The 18,783-nt window shown below is 39.6% G+C and overlaps 1 protein-coding gene across 14 annotated transcripts in view; it reads left to right on the top strand.

The window, feature by feature from the left end:
* lcorl (ligand dependent nuclear receptor corepressor-like) overlaps positions 1 to 18,783 on the top strand; it is a 120,382-nt gene that overhangs the window by 25,007 nt on the left and 76,592 nt on the right. For all 14 annotated transcript variants that reach the window (XM_072561011.1, XM_072560961.1, XM_072560907.1 and 11 more), the window contains exons 3-4: positions 11,113 to 11,192; positions 18,224 to 18,356. In XM_072561011.1, coding sequence (XP_072417112.1) covers positions 11,113 to 11,192; positions 18,224 to 18,356 — 213 coding nt within the window. The remainder of the gene's footprint in view (positions 1 to 11,112; positions 11,193 to 18,223; positions 18,357 to 18,783) is intronic.

The following is an 18,783-nucleotide window of genomic DNA, read 5'->3' as shown; positions in this document are numbered from 1 at the left end:
CTTCTTAACAGATGATAAATCATTTTGTTTTTGGAATGCGTTCTCATTCAGTTGCAAAAGCTGCCAGAAATCTCCTCCATCTTTTGAAGAAGGCATTTGGCATGCTTGCCTTCATTGGTCAGTGCATTGAGTATAAGAGTTGGGATGTCACGTTGTTTTTCAGGATATTAATGAGTCCACTTTTGGAATACTGTGTACAATTCGGGTTGCCCTTCTGTAGGGGTTTTTGTTAAACTTGAAACAGTGCAAAAAAGATTTACAAGGATGTTACTGGAACGGAGGCTTTGAACAGTAGGGAGAAGCTGAATCAGCTGGGTCTTATTTCCTTGCAGCCTGAGTAGTGACTTTCAAAGTTTATAAAATCATGGGATGGATAGGGTGAATATCCAAGGTCTTTTTCCTAGGGTGGGGGAATCTGAAACTAGAGGGCATAGGTTGAAGGTGAGAGGGGAAAAATTTAAAAGGACCTGAGGTGTAATGTTTTCTTGCAGAGAATGGTGTGTGTGTGTGGAACGAGCTGCCAGAGGAAGTGGTGGAAGTGGATTCCATTACAGTATTTAAAAGGCACCTGGATGGGTACATGAATTGAAAGTGTTCAGAGGGATATGGGCCAAATGCTGGCAAATGGGACTTAGTCAGATTGGAATGTCTGGTTGGCGTGGATGAGTTGGACGGAAGGATCTGTTTCTGTGCAGTGTGACTCTGACTTTTCACGACTCTGAGAGACTTAATAGGATTTGAAAGGTGGAGAGGTTTGTAAAACCTAGCTGACTACTTCATTAGAATAATAGAAGGCTGGGGGTGGGAAGGGAAAAGCCACAGAGTTGGAGTTGACATAACAGGGCATCTAGAGGAGACTCCATAGATAGGATGATGCAAGCTCACGGAAGGATTAAAGATTGGACTTTGGCTGTATCATATATTTGGAGTTGGAAGACATAGGTAATTAATGCCACCAAGTTCCAAAGATTTCTGTACATTTGTTGGTTCCTTAAGTGATTGCAAGAAAATTCTCTGAGGAAAAAGAAGTCTGTTCAGAGCAGTTAAGGGAATATGTTCCCTTAGTGGACAGGCTTCATAGAGACATGTAGCACAAAAACAGACCCTCTGATCCAACCAGTCTGCAGCAAACATAATTCCAAACTTAACTAACCCCACCTACTTGCTCCTGGTCAAGTTGTGATTTCTTCCAGACCAGCAGTGTTTGGCTAGAGATTGACGCAAGGTATGCAAAGCTGAGAGAGTCCAAAATCTGAATACAACTGATTGCCAGTTGAAGAAATGAAACGTTTTCTAAAACTCAGAAACCTACAACCTCAATACTTCATCTTCTTGTGGACACTTTGTGGTATTGTCCTACAGCAATTCTTCACTTCATCAAAAGTTTAAAATTACCATTGTCAGGCCATATCAGCAACTCCACTGCCCTTGGACTGTTTATTAAACCAGACGATATGGAATACATATGTGTAACATAGGGGTTCTGTTGGCCCTGTACTGAGTTTTAAAGTCTCATATATTCTGTCCTACCACCAAAACACCAGCTATTTTATTTTCTGTAGTGCCCAGGCTCTTCAATATATTTTTAAATACAGGAAAAGTTGAAAGTTCCTGAATTTTGGACTCTGCCTCTTATAAGCCTTGTATTTATTTCAGCAGTTTTCCCCTACTTGTCTTTTAACTTTGTGTGACAGCAGCTTTCCAGTTTGTTAAAAGGTTTCCAGATTTTCAAATGCTTCCAGATAAACTGACTGCGAGTCGGAGACTCATGACTAGGTTATGAAACAAAATAATTGCATCAATCTATTTTGGAATTGTCAAATCATTTCTACTTGTGTTGTGATCCCAGCTGACGTTACCACTGGAAAAGTCAGATTCCAGAATGACATCTGGCTTCATAGATTTTTTTTTTAAATGTAGCAGTCTTTTACTGACACATAAGCAACCAAGAACAAGGCTGCAAGTTTGGTTTCAACAATAAGGCAAGTTTATTCCGCAAAAGAAAGAAATTAAGCCATGTTCTGTGTATATAACAGTTTTTAACTGACTTTAATTACCTGGTAAACAAAATCCCATCTACTCACCAATACCACCAGTTCATAGTTAATAACGAGAAATTTTCCTTACCCATCGCATTTGTAGGTTAATTTGACTGCTTTTCACTTTCAATTCTGTGTGCTGCAAAGTGTTTTCTTTGACTCTTGCAACTGAGACTTTGGATTTTTCACCTTTCTATACCCAATGCAGATTTCTAGCTAAACACTTCAGGATGTTTTGCAAACTGGATGTTTTACGTTGAAGTAGCTCCTTCTGACTCTCCAGTGCGAGAACAAATGTTCAGCCAGGTGACATTAAACTTGGCCAGAAATGTAAGTTTTTAGTATCATAAAAATAAGGACAGGAGAAGGAGGTTTAATAAGGGAATTCCACAGCGCATGGCCTAGACAGCTGCAAAGTGACTGGGGATGTGCCAGAGGCCACAGTCTGAGGTCAGAGGGAGTTGAACTGGAGGAAGTTGGGAATGGCCCAAGTTAGACTTTTATAATTGAAGCATTGTTGGACTAGAAGCCTCTCCACATCAGAAAGTAAGAGGTCCTAGATATCTAGTTTAGAGACTGAATGGATTAAAAATCAGTTTTTATAATTTTGTTCATTACTCACATCTAGAAAAATATGGATTTAATAGCAATAGTCAATATGGCTTTGTGCTGGGGAGGTTGTGTTTTTCAAAAATTGATTTGAGGTTTTTTAAGAAGTAACGTGATGGTTGAAGGCAGGGTCATTGATGTCTACATGGACTTTAGCAAGACCTTTTGACATGGCAAGTTGACACAGAAGGTGAAGTCATATGTGATCAGTGGTGAACTAGTGAGGCGGATACCGGACTGGCGTGGCCATAGACTGTAGCAGTAGGAAGGGTGTTTTTCTGATAGGAGATCAGTGACCAGTGGTGTTCCATGAGAATTAGTACTGGGACCTCTGTTGTTTGTAATACATACAAATGACGTGGAGGCAAATATAGGTTTGATTAGTAAGTTTACGGATTATGCAAAAATTGGAGGGACTGTGGAGAGTGAGGAGGATTGTCAGGTGATGCAGCAGGAAGTAGGCCAGAGACTTGGGCAGAAAAATGGCAGATGGAGTTTAATCTGTACAGATAAGGTGATGCATTATGGAAGATTTAATGCAGGAGGGAAGCATACAGTAAATGGCAGAACCCTTAGGAGAGATCTAAGCATACAGGCCTACTGTTTCCTGACCGTGACCACCTTACCCACTCACTTAACCAAGGAGGACTATGGCATGTTTGCCTTTGTTGGTCAGGGCATGCAGTATAAAATTGGCAAGTCATGTTGAAGCTATGCAAACTTTAGTTTGGCCAAGTTTTGAATATTGCTCACCATTCTGGTCGCCACACTACCGAAAGGATTTGGAGACTTTGGAAAGGGTACAGAAAGGGTTTACCAGAATGCTGTCTGGTTTCGAGGGTATTAGCTATGAGGAAAGATGGGACATATTTGATTAGTTTTCAATAAAATGTCGGAGGCTAAGGGCCTGCCTGATTGAATGTTGTAAAACTTCTGAGGCATGGATCGATGGTGTCGTTTTTTTTTCCCAGGGTAGAAATGTCAAATACTAGGGAATATAGGCTTAAGGTAAAAGAGAGTTTAAAGGAGACAAGAGGCCAGCTTTCTTTAATACAGAAGTTAAGTGCCTGGAATGTCATGCCAGAGGAGTTGGAAACAGATAACCGTAGTAATATTGAAGAGGCAATATTTGACAGATGCATGAACAGACAGTGAATAGAGGAATATAGAATGCATAAAGGCAAAAGGTGTTTTAATTTAGAAAAGTGTCATGTGCTGGTGCGGACATAGTGGCTGTTCCTGTGCTGCACTGTTAATTCGTGGGGTGTGGTTGTTGCTGGCCAGACCAGTATATATCATCCATCCTTAATTGCCTGGGGGCAGTTAGAAGTATTACTGTTTATGTCAGTATGTCAGACAAAGTAAGGATGACAAATTTCCTTCCCTAAAAAAAATTAGTGAATCAGATAGGTCTTTTGAAGATTAAATGAATATGTTGTCATCATTAGGCTAGTTCCTTTATTACAGTTTTCTACTGAGTTCAGTATATACCATCTGCCATTGTGGGATTCAAGTCCATGTCCATTCTGGATTACTCACCCAATGGCATGAGCACTATGCCTTAAAAACTACGTTTTTAAAAGCAGGTTCCCTCAGGAGGAGGCTGAAGTGGACCACCAAATTTAGTAGTTTCTGACAGATAATTGCAAATGCTTTTTTTGTGTTGACATGCAGAGTCGTCGTCTTGTTGGCTAATTGCTGCCATCATTCATAACTGTAGAGTTTTGATCTTGTGGTTGTTGGATTGTTTTGCTTTGTCCATTGCATGTTCCTTTCATTACTAAGCATGCATATAGTCCTTTACTATAGCTTTGCTGGACTGATATAGTTAATTTCTAGGTAGAGTTGATGCTGTGGTCATATTGTCCTCATTGAAATTGATTTGGTAATTTGACTTGATGGTAATGGCAGAGTGAGGGATATGCTGGACCATGAAATTGCAGGTTGCGGTTTATGGTTGAATACAGTTTTTTGTTGCTGATATTGATGGCCAGAATGTATCATAGATGCTAGGTTTTACTTTGAGTCTAACACCATGTTGCAGACATGCATCAATCAAATTCAATGATTTTGTCTCCACAAAGGTAATCGCTTCCACTAGTCAGCTATCATGGGCAGGTGCATCTGTGACATTGTCAGGGTTTGGTTTGGTATGTTTTATATGTTTTCCTACCTGTTGTAGATCCTTAGGATTTGCCAATTTGATAAGTACAGGTGTGAAAGCACTGCTTATGGGTATCGTGAACTTTCTTATTTAGGTTAAATATTGTTTCAACAGGAAGGAACACTGATTCTTTAGCTGAGGGAGAGCCCCCTACCCCAAGTTTGCACTGAAGTCTTGTGTGATTTGGAGTCACTGAAGACTGTAAAGGACCATTCCCAGCACTGTGCTGCCACCTCTGGTCTGACCTGTTGATGGGATAGAACATACTGAAGATTGGTGTTTGAAGGTCTAGAACATGGGCTGCGATGCATAATTTATGTCAGTCTTCTGCTGGATAGTCTGGGACTGCTGTTCCAATTCTGACACCCCTCATGGTTTGAGAAGATATTTGAAGATTCAACTGGGCAGTATAGTCTTTTTTCCTTTCTGTATTCCAGATAGATGTGAGTGGCCTTTCTAGTCTCATATCTATTTTGATTCTTTTGGAGTTGTTTGATACAAATGAGTAGATTCATAGTCTACTTCAGACGATGATTTAAAATTCACCATATCGCTGTACGTCTGGAATCAGATATAAGAAGAATGACACATTTCTTTTCACAAGAGGCATGAATGAGCCACATGGGTTTTTATGATGTTTTGGTTGCTTATGGTGACCATTTACTGAGGCTCACTTTTTATTCCAGACATGTTAACTAATTGAGTTAAAATCCGAGCCTTTTGATTTCTTGGTACGGTGTACCACAATACTACTGTTACCTTTTGTATGTAACCTTCATAATCCCACGAGTCGTTCTAGTCAGTTGAAGATATTTCCTTCCTAAGACTAGTGCATCATTCCTGAGATGAATCACTCTGCACAATATTGCAAATACAGTTTAATTGAAGCTTTAAACACGTGTAGCATAACTTCCTCCAAATTCAGTTGGACTTCTTTTGTACCAGCAATGACGATCATCTTCTCCACTTGAAGCTTTTAATAGTGCATTGTCCATGAAATACATACTTGCTTTACCTATACTGTTTCCAGGCAGAAGTTTCACTTGCCAACCTAGTCTTCTCTTTTACTCAAATAGGACCTCTTTTATCCCATAATGGGTCAATATGTTCATCTTTGGTGCTTGTTGAAACTTTAGGTACGTTTGCACACACATGTCAATGGGTTGCTCATAAACAAAGATAATAATCGATAGTTCCAGCAGGTATGCATCCCGCTTTAGTTGGAGCTGATGCATGGTGTAACTTGTTTTTGAGGTCATCCATTGCTGCAGTATAGGTTTAATTGAATGTATTTTTAAAGTATGGATTAACATTTAGGGTGAAAAATTGTTTTGTTAAGACTAAATTTTCTTCTTGTACTTCCTATTGACTTTGGTTAGACAGTCTACTGTTTTGTATTTTTTTAAGACCAGTTCAATATTTGGAATACTGAAGGGGACAAATTCAGAACTAATATAGGGAAACACAGGCCCAACTCTTGTGATGGCAAGATAGCTGCAGACTGGACTCTCACATTGGGTTAATATGCAAGTCCAGACTTGACTTTCTCCTGGGCATTGCCCTGGGAATTCAAGTTTGAGGGCAATTACACAGCATCTGGGACCCCAAGTGCCTCCAACTGAGACTTAAAGTTGGTGTATTCTGAATGAGCTTAATAGTTACCCAGGAAACATTAGAGGCAAACTGGGCAATGGTTAAACTGAGCCCTGAGTGTCATTGACTCCCCACCTCTGGCTTGGTTTGAACACCACACAGATGTCTGAGCACCCTCCTGTTAGACCTGATCCGATTCCCAGACTCCTGATGCTTGTCAGCTGAACTCTGCCTGAACCCTTCTGACTCCCCATGGATTCACCCTCAAACCCCTTCCCCAGCTCGCCCCAACAAGTGGAATGTTTGGAAAAAACCTTTTTTTACAGAGGGTAGTGCATATATGGAATGAAGTGCCCAAGGAAGTGGTAGCGGCAACTACAATTAGAACACGTAAAAGACATTTGGGTAGGTATAGGATAGAGTTCAAAAGTGCAGTGCTGGAAAAGCACAGTCGGTCAGGCAGCATAAGAGAAGCAGGAGACTTGACGTTTTGAGCATAAGCTCTTATGCTCAAAACATCGACCCTCCTACTCCTCAGATGCTGCCTGACTAGCTGTGCTTTTCCAGCACCAGACGTTTTGACTCTGATCTCTAGCATCTGGAATCCTCACTTTCTCCCACATACATGGATAGGAAAGGTTTAGAGGGACATGAGTTAAATGCAGGTAAATGGAAGCAATTTAGTTTGGCAAACCTGGTTGGCATGGATGAATTGGATCAAAGGATCTGTTTCTGTGCTGTATGATGCTAAGACATTTAGTTTGGTCTGGGTTACCCACTCTGTCCCTGTGCCTGACAATCGCCTGAGACCTGATCAGCATTTTATAACCTTAAATTTCACACCTTATCTAAGTTTCTATTAATTTTAATATTTGGCATCATTCAGATTTCCTGTATCCATATCCATAGTGTTGCCTTACTTGACCCCTGACACTGCTTATCACAGAGACCTTCATCCATGCTTTTGTTACCATAACTTGATAATCCTTACAGAAGCACTCTTTGTCAAATAGCCTACATTCTACTCCTAATTTAAGATCACCAAAACCATGTCCATGTGTTTACTCGCACTAGACCTCATTCACCCATCATCCTGTGTTTCTGCATTCACTGTGTTAAACCATGCCTTGATTTTAAAATTCTCCTTGAAATCCCTCCCAATAGCTTACTACGTCCTATCTGCGCACATCTGATTATAGGTACTGGAGCTTTTGATTTTAATGCTGTACCGTTATTACTTTCATTTCGTAGCTATGGTTCGAAACGCTGTAATTCCTTCCTTAAATCTGGCTGCATCTCTACCTTTCCTTCCTCTTTTTGGGCGCACTTTAACCTATGTCTTTGGCCAAACACCCAGATATTTCATGGAGACATGATGTCAAATGTTTGTTTTTAATTCTCCTGTCCAACTGCCTTAGGAGTATTTATTACATTAAAGGTATTCTATAAACAAATCTTATACTCTTATTGACTAATCTTAAAAGCACCGACCAAGGTTGCCATTTAAAACCTTTTTTTGTGATATTAGAGTCATAGATGTACAGCATGGAAACAGACCCTTTGGTCCAACCTGTCCGTGCCGACCAGATATCCCAACCCAATCTAGTCCCACCTGCCAGCACCTGGCACATATCCCTCCAAACCCTTCCTATTCATATACCCATCTAAATGCCTCTTAAATGTTGCAGTTGTACCAGCCGCCTCCACTTCCTCTGGCAGCTCATTCCATACACGTACCACCCTCTGAAAAAGTTGCCCCTTAGATCTCTTTTTATATCTTTCCCCCCTCACCCTAAACCTATGCCCTCTAGTTCTGGGCTCCCCGACCCCAGGGAAAAGACTTTGTCTATTTATCCTATCCATGCCCCTCATAATATTGTAAACATCTGTAAGATCACCCCTCAGCCTTTGGCACTCCAGGGAAAACAGCCACAGCCTGTTCAGCCTCTCCCCTGTAGCTCAAATCCTCCAACCCTGGCAACATCCTTTAAATCTTTTCTGAACCCTTTCAAGTTTCACAACACCTTTCCGATAGGAAGGAGACCGGAATTGCACGCAATATTCCAACAGTGGCCTAACCAATGTCCTGTACAGCCGCAACATGACCTCCCAACTCCCGTACTCAGTACTCTGACCAATAAAGGAAAGCATACCAAACGTCGTCTTCACTATCCTATCTACCTGCGACTCCACTTTCAAGGAGCTATGAACCTGCACTCCAAGGTTTCTTTGTTCAGCACACTCCCTAGGGCCTTACCATTAAGTGTGTAAGTCCTGCTAAGATTTGCTTTCCCAAAATGCAGCACCTCTTGTTTATATCTGCCATTTCTCAGCCCATTGGCCCATCTGGTCCAGATCCTGTTGTAATCTGAGGTAACCCTCTTCACTGTCCACTGCACCTCCAATTTTGGTGTCATCTGCAAACTTACTAACTGTACCTCTTATGCTTGCATCCAAATCATTTATGTAAATGACACAAAGTGGAAGGTCCAGCACTGATCCTTGTGGCACTCCACTGATCACAGGCCTCCAGTCTGAAAAACAACCCTCCACCACCACCCTCTGTCGTCTTCCTTTGAGCCAATTCTGTATCCAAATGTATTCCAGTTCTGCTGAAATTGCCCGTATTTTCCATTTAGGCGCATATGAACATTTTAATGTGGCCTTTGGTTTATTGAATTGTCCACCAACAATTAGCCCCAGAGATCTATTCTTGGAAGGTGTTTTGTAAACAAATATATGGCAAGTGTTACTTCTGGAAATCAGTGATAATTTTTACATAATGCTTATGGAAAAGTGAATTTATTGGACATTTTTTAAAAAATCGTTAATTGTACACCTTGCCACTAGAAAACTGGCATTCTTAATCTAATTGTCATAGTCACTTAAAATCTAGCATGCCTAACAGCACTCCCAATGGCTTTGCTGACTAGAAGGTTATACCAAATATGTGGTGCAAAAGCCAAGAAAGCTTTATTCGGAAATATCATCTGCTTGTTCCTTTGTAGTCTGAGGATTACTTTGTCAAAGAAGTTGTTTGCAATCTCAATTTTTCAAAAGTTGAGTTCTATATGCCATTTTCTTTTAATATTCAGGATTTGCTCTGTCTATATTTAGACTTCAGTGCACATACAACTTGTACTGCCTGCTTGATGCATTGTACCTAGTTACAAGGAACCCAGTATTTAAAATGATATGTCCAATTGAGTTTGCCATTTAATGAGTGAATAACATGTTTTGGCTGAAAGGCAATTGATGAGTTTCACTCTTTGTATATGCAGTGACTTTTTACATGGGAAATCGTGTCTCACTAACTAGAATGAATTTTTTAAAGTGGTGACAAAGATTAAAAGCAGAGTAGTAGATGTCTATGTGGACTTCAGTAAGTGTTCAACACTCTGCTTAGTAGACTGGTTAGTAACGTTAGATCATGTTAGGGGAGCTAACCGATTGCGCGCACAGTTGGCTTGAAGGTAGGAGATAGGGTGGTGATAGAGAGGTGCTTTTCGGACTGGAGGCCTGTGTCTGGTGGTGTGCCACAAGGATTGGTTCTAGGTCCATTGTTTTTTGTCATTTTTATGTAAAAGATTTGGATATGAATATAGGAAACATGGTTAGTAAGAATGTATTTGACACCAAATAGGTGATGTAGCAGACAGTGAAAAGGAATATCTGAGTACGGTGGGACCATGAACAGATAGGCCAAAGACACTCAGATGAAGTTTAATTTAGTTAAATGTGAGGTGTTGCATTTTGGTAAGGCAAACCAGGGCAGGACTTTAATAGTAGGGCCCTGGGGAATCTTACCAAACAAAGACATAGGGTTTCAAGTGTATAGTTCCTTGAAAGTGAAGTTGCAAGTGAGCAGAGTGGTGAAAGTGTTTGACAAGTTTTCTCATTGGGCACATTATTGAGTGTACGAGTTAGGACGTCATGTGGCGGCTGTACAGGACATCGGTGAGGGCACGTTTAGAGTACTGTGCAATTCTGGTCCCCTTTAGAAAGGTTAAACTTGAGATGGTGTAGGAAATATTTACAAGAATGTTGGTAGGACTGGAGTGTTTTGAGTTATAGGGAGGCACTGTGAATAGGCGAGGGCTTTCTTCCCTTGGAGTGGCAGAGGATGAGTTTTATAAAATCCATGAGGGGCATTGATAGGGTGAATAGCCAAGGTCTTTTTCCAGATTGGGAGATTCTGAAAGTAGAAGATGTAGGTTTAAAGTGAGGGGAAAGATTAAAAAGGACCTGAGGGATAACCTTTTCATGCAGAGGTTAGTGCATTTACAGAACAAATTGCCAGAGGGAAGTGGTGGGGGCAAGTATGATTACAGTATTTTAAAAGGCATATGAATGGGTATATGAATAGGAATTATTTGGAGGGATATAGGTCAAATGCTGGCAAATGGGACTAGTTCAGATTGGGATGTCCGGTTGGCATGGATGAATTGGACCAAAGTGTCTGTCTCCATGCTGACTGACTGAGACTGTATATGACTCTGAGAGACCTAATAGGTTTTCAGAAACCTCTCCACCTTTCACATCCTAACAGATATTTAAGTGACATGCTTGAGTCCAGAATAATAATGCTGCAGGACTATTTTGTTTTTCTTGACTAAATGATTGTTTGTTAGTTTTTTGGTAATTACAGAAAATATATTTGCTTTCTGGTGAGTCAGTAAAATATTTTTGTACTTATTTTGTTTGAAGACTGTGAACCCGAAGAAGTGACTGACTGGTCTATGAATGAAAACTGTTCATTTTGCCACATAAGGAGAGAAAAAGTAAAGGTAAGTGCAACAGCTATGGCACAGAGTATCTACACAACTTGGTGGATAAACAAATGGACAAAAAACTCAAATTGGAAAATGTGAACCTGTCCATTTCAGCACAAAAATGAAAACATTAGATGATCTAAATAGATTGTAGAATTCACTAGTACAGAAAAAATTGGGTGTCTTGCTACGTGAATCACTGAAACTTTAGTAGGCAGATATAATGATAAGAGACAAATAGTCTGTTTATTTCAAGAGAAATTTAATATTAACGCAAGGATTGTTTTCTATAGATGTACAGGATTATGGTGTGACCAGGTCTAGTGTGCTTGAAAATAAAGGATATTATTGTACGACAAGTAGTTAAACTTCAGCATGAAGAAATTGTTAGGAAAAAGTTGAGCATGTTCTATGTAGGCTCTCTGATGTTCAGAAGAAACAATACATTGAAATATGATATTGAGGGTTATTGATAAGATGGATGCAGAGTGGTTGTTTCCTCTTGGAAAGAATAGAGCTAGAGGATACAGTTTAAGAGTAAGAGGTCTTTCCTCTCAGCTTGCTGAAGATTGTTGGTCTTTTGGAATTCTCTTCCTCCGATCATGTGAATAAACAACAGTAGGTCATTTCAGCTTCTCGAACCTATTCCACCATTTAATAAGGTCATAGCCAATCTGGTTATAACCACAAATCCACATTCCTGCCAACCCCTGGTAACCTTTCACCCTTTAGCTTTAAAGAATCTATCCACACCTCCCTTCAAAGAGTTGCATTGCCTCATGTCCCTGTGAGGAAACATTTCACCTCGTCACTTCGTTAAATGGCTGACCTTTTTTTAAAGTAGCAACCACTACTACTAGATCCTTGTAAGAGGTGGCGTCCTCTTTTAAGATCTAAATTTTTGATTGTCAGCTATGATTCTCCTAGCCTCGTGGGTATAAACCCCTTTCCGTCTTCCACTTCCTCATAAGACAGCCCATCCATTTCAATTATTAGTCTGGTAAGCCTTCTCTGAATTATTTCCATCATTTTACATCCTCTTAATCAAGATGACCAATTTTAAGTAATGTATTCCAGATGTGGTCTCACCAGTGTCTTGTATAACCAAAGCATAGCCTCCCTACTTCTGTATTCAAATTCCTTTGCAATAAGTGATAACATTCTGTTTCCTTTTCCTAATTATTTGTTGTACCTGCATGCTAGGCTTTTGTGATTCATGCACCAAGCAAACTGGATCCTCCTTAAATTAGAACTCTGTGATCTCCCACCATTTGAATAATGTGCTTTTTTTTTGTTCTTGGAATGAGTAATTGCACATTTTTCCACATTGTGCTCTGTACTGTTTGCTATACCACTTGCTTAACCTAATCTTTTATAGTCTCTTTAGATCCTCCCCTTTGGAGGTTGAGTTATTGTATTCACTTATGACCATGTTGAGTGGGTTTTTCGGGCAAGAGAGTTTAGGGCTATGTGATGGGCAGACAGGAAAGCAGAGTTGAGACCACAAACTGACATTGTCAAATGGTGGAGCAGGCCCGAAGGGGTGAATAACTCAATCCTAAATTATTCTGGGCTTTTATTTGGTGATCATTCCAAAACTGGTCCAGTTGATGGCATGCTGTATAAACATAGGCTAATATTCTTGAATTGTGAACCTCCAGAATTTGAAAATACTCCTAATTTTTGACTACTGCAATACTTTTAATACACACATAATGCTTTACCTTTTCTGACTTCTACTTGCTGATCTTAATAGTAACAGCATCCATCATTTCTTTGTTGATTACTACAAGCATCAGAACTCCATTTTGAATACTAAAAATTAATATGTTGCCTTAACCATAACCTGAATGGGATCTGGTGAAAATGTGTAATGTTAAAGGTTGTTGACAGCGGATTCTAATTTTAGATACAGATACTCATGAGCGAACTGGTTTCAACAATTGTGACTGTTATTTTTCAGTATTTGAGTTTAACTTGATCTCACTTCTTTTTGCCTTAAAGTTGCCTTCAGTCTTGCAGAAAGGTAAACTTGAAGTAACGTTTACACCCTTTTTTCCTGACATTTTGTGTAGGAGCATCATCAATCTAGCTGTATAATTGTGAATTTGAAACTTATTTCATAATGCACCTTAAAATTGAAGGAAGGGCAAGGAATGTTTGGGGAAGTTTACATTGTTTTGTGCATGGGAAATTGTGTTTCACGAACTTGCTTGAGTTTTTTGAAAAAGTGACAAAGGATTGATGGAGTTGTTGGACAAGTGTTCAACAGGGTTCCACGTGGTAGACTGGTTAACAAGGTTAGATCACATGCAGTTCAGGGAGAAGTAAGTATTTGGATACAAAATGAGCTAAAAGGTAGGAGATGGAGGTGCAGCGGAGGGTTGCTTTTCAGACTAGAGGCCTGTGACCAGTGGTGTCTCGCAGGGATGAGTGCTGAGTCTGATGCTTTTTGTCACTTATGTAAATGATTTGGATGTGAATATAAGAAGTATGGTTAGTAAATTTGCAGATGACATCAAAATTGGTGTTGTAGTGCACATTGAAGGGGGTTACCTCAGAATAAATCAGGACCTTGATCGAATGAGCCGATTGGCCAAGGAATGGCAAATGGAGAATAATCTAGATAAATGTGAGGTGCTACGTTTTGCTAGGGTGGGACATTTTGGGGCCCTGGGGAGTTTTGCAGAACAAAGCGAGCTTAGAGGGCAGGTTAAAAGTTCCTTTGAAAGTGGAGTTGCAGGTAGACAAGATAGTAAAAGTGGTGTTTAATATGCATGATTAATGTATTGAGTATAGGAGTTGGGAAGTCATGTTGTGGTTGTACAGTGCATTAGTGAGGTCACTTTTGCAATACTGTGTTCAATTCTGGCCTCCCTGCTATAGGAAGAATGTTGTGAAACTTGAAAGGGTTCAGAAGAGATTTATGAGCAAGTTGCCAGGGCTGGAGGGTTTGAGCTACAGGAGAGGCTAAATAGATAAGAGCTATTTTCTCTACAGTGTCAGAGGCTGTGGTATGGCCTTTTATAGAGGTTTATAAAATGAGGGGCATGGATAGGGTGAATAGCCAAGGTCTTTTCCCCAAGGTGGAGGAGACCAAAACTAGAGGCATAGGTTTAAAGTGAGAAGGGAAAGATTTAAAAGCAACCTTAAGGGGCAACTTTCTCATGCAGAGAGTGGTAGGTGTATGGAATGAACTGCCAGAGGTGGTGATGGAGGATGGTACAATTACAACATTTAAAAAGTTGAAAAATATATTGCTGGAAATGCGCAGCAGGTCAGGCAGCTGAAGGATTCCTGAAGAAGGGCTTATGCCCGAAACGTCAATTCTCCTGCTCCTCGGATGCTGCCTGACCTCCTGCGCTTTTCCAGCAATACATTTTTCAGCTCTGATCTCCAGCATCTGCAGTCCTCACTTTTTCCAACATTTAAAAAGTACCTGGATGGTTATGAATTATAAGGGTTTAGAAGGAAATGGGCCAAGTGCTGGCAAATGGGACTAGATTAATTTAGGATATCTGGTCGGCATGGGCAAGTTGGTCCAAAGGGTCTATTTCTGCGCTGTACAGTTCTATGACTCTATTTACGTAATGTGTGGTAAAGAAAGGGAAGAATTTGCATACTTATACAGCAAGTGCACTATTAGTCCACTCAAATAAGGAATGCTGAGGTAAAAACAATAACTGCAGATGCTGGAAACCAAATACTGGATTAGTGGTGCTGGAAGAGCCACAGCAGTTCAGGCAGCATCCAACGAGCAGCGAAATCGACGTTTCGGGCAAAAGCTGTTCGTAAGGAATGCTGAGCCTAGTCTGGGAAATGTAAGGACTGTGGGAAACATTTAAAATAATGACCACAAAATAACTATATCCAACTTAAAAGTTGAAAATGAGAGAACCCAGTTAATGACAGGTCATTTGACTGAAAAGCCCAATTGCAATGAGAAAGGAACTATCCTAAATGAAGCATAACTAAAATTAACAGAATGGGAAACTTTCAACAAGAACATAAATGTGTCGGCCATTCAGCCCCACAAGTTTGTTTGCTGTTCAACAAGATCACTGTTGATCTGCTCCAGCCTCAACTCTTCTTTCATGTCAGATTAACATAGCTGTCAGCTCATTGACATTTCAAACAAATCTATCTACCTCTTTAAGTACTTTGTGAACTAGCCTGGCTTGGAGAATTACAGACATTCAATAACTTTAAACACTCAGTTTTAAATGAGCTCCCCCATATTCTCTCCCCTAGTTTGATATTCCTCGGCTAATGGAAAGATCGTCGCAACATCTACCTTGCCAAACTGGCTCAATCTTGAATATCTCAATAAGATCACCCTTCATTCCCCTAAACTCTACTAAATAAAGGCCTAACCTGTGTTGTTATTCTTGATGATTCAAACCGGTCATCCTGGGAATCAGCCTAGTGAATCTATTTTGGATAACCTCCAATGCCAGTGTACCCTTTCTTAAATAAGGATGCGACAGTCAAGAAGGCACATCTTCCACAGCTGACTTAGAAAATTTGGCATGTCCGCAAGGACCCTCACCAACTTCTCCAGATGCACAATTGAAAACAAATTGCCCTGATGCATAATGACCTGGTATGGCAGCTGCTCTGCCCAGGTTCGTAGGAAACTATAGAGGATGGTGTGTACAGCTCAAGCATCATAGGAGCCAACCTTCCATCCTTGGATCCATTTACAAGACTTGCTGCTGCAAATTGGCTGCCATCATAGACCCTTCACACCTTGGTAATCTCCAGTCTCTTCGGTCAGGCAGAAGATACAGAAGCCTGAACATGCACTAATAGGTTCAGGGGCAGTTTCTTCCTGACCGTTATTAGTCAGCTCAGTGGGCACTCTAACCTCAATGTTGACCTTGCTAACGTCAATATCTTTCATACACCTTGTGCAATGTTACATATATGCCACTGTCTAAATCTTTTGTACACCCTTGTTTACTATAATCTGCCTGTACTGCTCGTAAGCAAAGCTTTTCAGTGTACTTCGGTACATGTGACAACAAATGAAATCAAATATGGGGGCCAAAACATTACACTGCACTCCAAGTCCAACCTCCCCACACCCTGTAAAGATTTAATAAGACTGCCCTATTGTTAAACTGCAAATTTCTGGCAAAGAAGGCTAAAATTTCATTTGCCACCTTAATTACTTGCTTGCACCTATATGTTAACATTTTTCCATGAGTATAAACACCCAGGCCCTTCTACACTGCACTTTTTTGGGACCTCTTTCCATATAAACGGTAGTCTGCCTTTTGAGTTTCTTTTCTACAAACGTGCACAACCTCACATTAAAATCCATTTGCCAGATTTTTGCCTGCATACTCCACTATATCCCCTTGAAGGTTCCCCATGTTCTCATCACAACATGAGCTCCCACCTATTTTTGTCTCAACAGCAAATTTGGATATGTTATGCTGTGCTGCCTCCTCCAAGTCATTAGTATAGATAATGAATAATTGAGATGCTAGGATTGATCCTGGTGGTATTGCACTGGTTGATTTCCAACGTTAAAGATGCAAATGTGAGTTAGAATAGATAGACCTTTTCATTAGCAAAGGTGCTTCAATAAAGATAATAGTGCTTTGGATAAGTAAAGAACTTTTAGCAAAAGATTTTTAAAAAGCTAAATATAAAAATTAGAAAATAAAGCCAGCTTTTAAATGAGGTATGATCAAACACCAAGTCCATATGAGGAACAAGAAAAACTTTTGTAGAATTATTTGGATGTGTGGAACCAGGAATATTGGTGATGTTAAGCATGCATCGACTATGGTCATGGGAATGTAGGCTGAAAAAGGGTAGGTGTGGAGCATTAAAATAGTTTTAGGTAAAGAAGTAGAATTGAAAGATTGAAGCTCAAAAGTAGAAAAAGCAAAACGCCATGATAGTGTGCATCGTAGAATGCACACCAAGTCAAAGAGGAAATACTGTGAGCTTTTGTTCGCAATCTTTCAAATATTCTTGCACTTCTAACGGCAAATCTTCAAAGGACTGGATGGTCATCAATCTAGTAACAAATATATGAACTAGAAAACTGACAGACCAATCAGTCTAGAATGAGAGGGGTGCCATAACATAAGGTGAAAAATATTTTTAGGTATGAATTTATAATTGTAAATTTGTCCTATTCTGAGAATTGGAGATCTTTTAAGTTTTGTAAGTAGTACTATAAAATGGCAAAAATTACATCAATTGCAGCAAAGTTTACTGTATTATTCAGGCCTATTATTATTTTTAATCTGCTTACCTCATTGTAAATATACATGCTAAATTGAATGGCCACGTGAAATATCAAGTTAATTCAATTTTGAGTTAATCTCTAATCAAATACTGGGATCTGCTATGATGCCAGAGTAGTCAGTTGAGGGTGCGAGTGAGAACATGCTCTGCTGGTAAGTTTTGTTTTATTTAAGGAAAAGTTGCATTATTTAAGTGATTTATGCTATAAATAAAACAGTAATGTGTATTCTCTCTCTCTCCCGCCCCCCCATATTCTGTATCTTTAACCTATTGTGTTTTTACATTGATTTTGTGGACCTCTTGATTAGTTGGAATCTTGGATCAACCAGCTTAGTCCTGGTGCCATAGGTGCCATTTAATAAAATGTTGATCATTAGCACCTGTTTTCAGTACAGCTAATGTCTCAAATCTAGTTGTGTAAATGTCAGGCATTTCTTAAAAAAATTTTCCACGTATCAATTTTAATTAAATGATACTTAAAAGTTAGTTGGGCAATTTGAACAGGCTGTGCACTTATGCAGTGTTTTTTTTCTGATTACCTGCTTTGGTGCTTTGTGTGCCATCATTTGGCACACGTAAAAGGTCATTTGAACTCGCCTGACTTGACTGAAATGCCCACCAATTTGCCAGCATAACATCTGGCATAGCTTTGGGGTCCTCATTTTGCTGGATTTGAGATATTGTACCTGTATTGTGAGCTCAATATTTTAAATATAAATTTTTTTGCTACTTTGGATTTTCTTCAAATATTTCTCTGTACAATTCATAACTATTTTTAGGACCATATCTCATCTGTGAGTGTGCCTACAACACTGATATCTACTGAGGAATCTTTATCTCAGGGGCAGTCCCACACTGAACAACTTGAATGCCAAGCAGACAAGTTTCTTAATGCTATCTTTCACAAAAAAGGTATAATGCTTTTCCTGATCTTTATATTAAGGCTTAATGAAGGTTCAGTTTTAATTTGAAATACTATGTTAAGCTAACTATGTGTCATGTATTTCAATCAATAATGAAATGTGTAAAGTTAATATGGGCTGAGTTATAATGATGGATGAAACAGAATTCCTAATTCACACAATGTTTTTTGCCCAAGAGATTATGCATCATAGTTTTGGACCCCCAGTTTATATATTCTATGATGTATCTTTGTTGTCTGATTTAAAAATTGTTAAATCTTTACATAAAGATGATCAGCTCCATCTAGTGGCTATATAAATTGTCATTTTAATGGCTTTGTAGGCCTGGAATTCTCTGGATTGGCATAAATGGCAATTTCAGCCAAAATTTATGCCAGTCTTTACACTGTTCACAATGCAGCAACTTGCAGTGCAAT

Source organism: Chiloscyllium punctatum, chromosome 1 (assembly GCF_047496795.1).
Source record: "Chiloscyllium punctatum isolate Juve2018m chromosome 1, sChiPun1.3, whole genome shotgun sequence".
Lineage (NCBI taxonomy): Eukaryota > Metazoa > Chordata > Chondrichthyes > Orectolobiformes > Hemiscylliidae > Chiloscyllium > Chiloscyllium punctatum.
The sequence above is the reverse complement of the archived record's forward strand: the minus strand, read 5'-3'. Positions and strand labels throughout refer to the sequence as shown.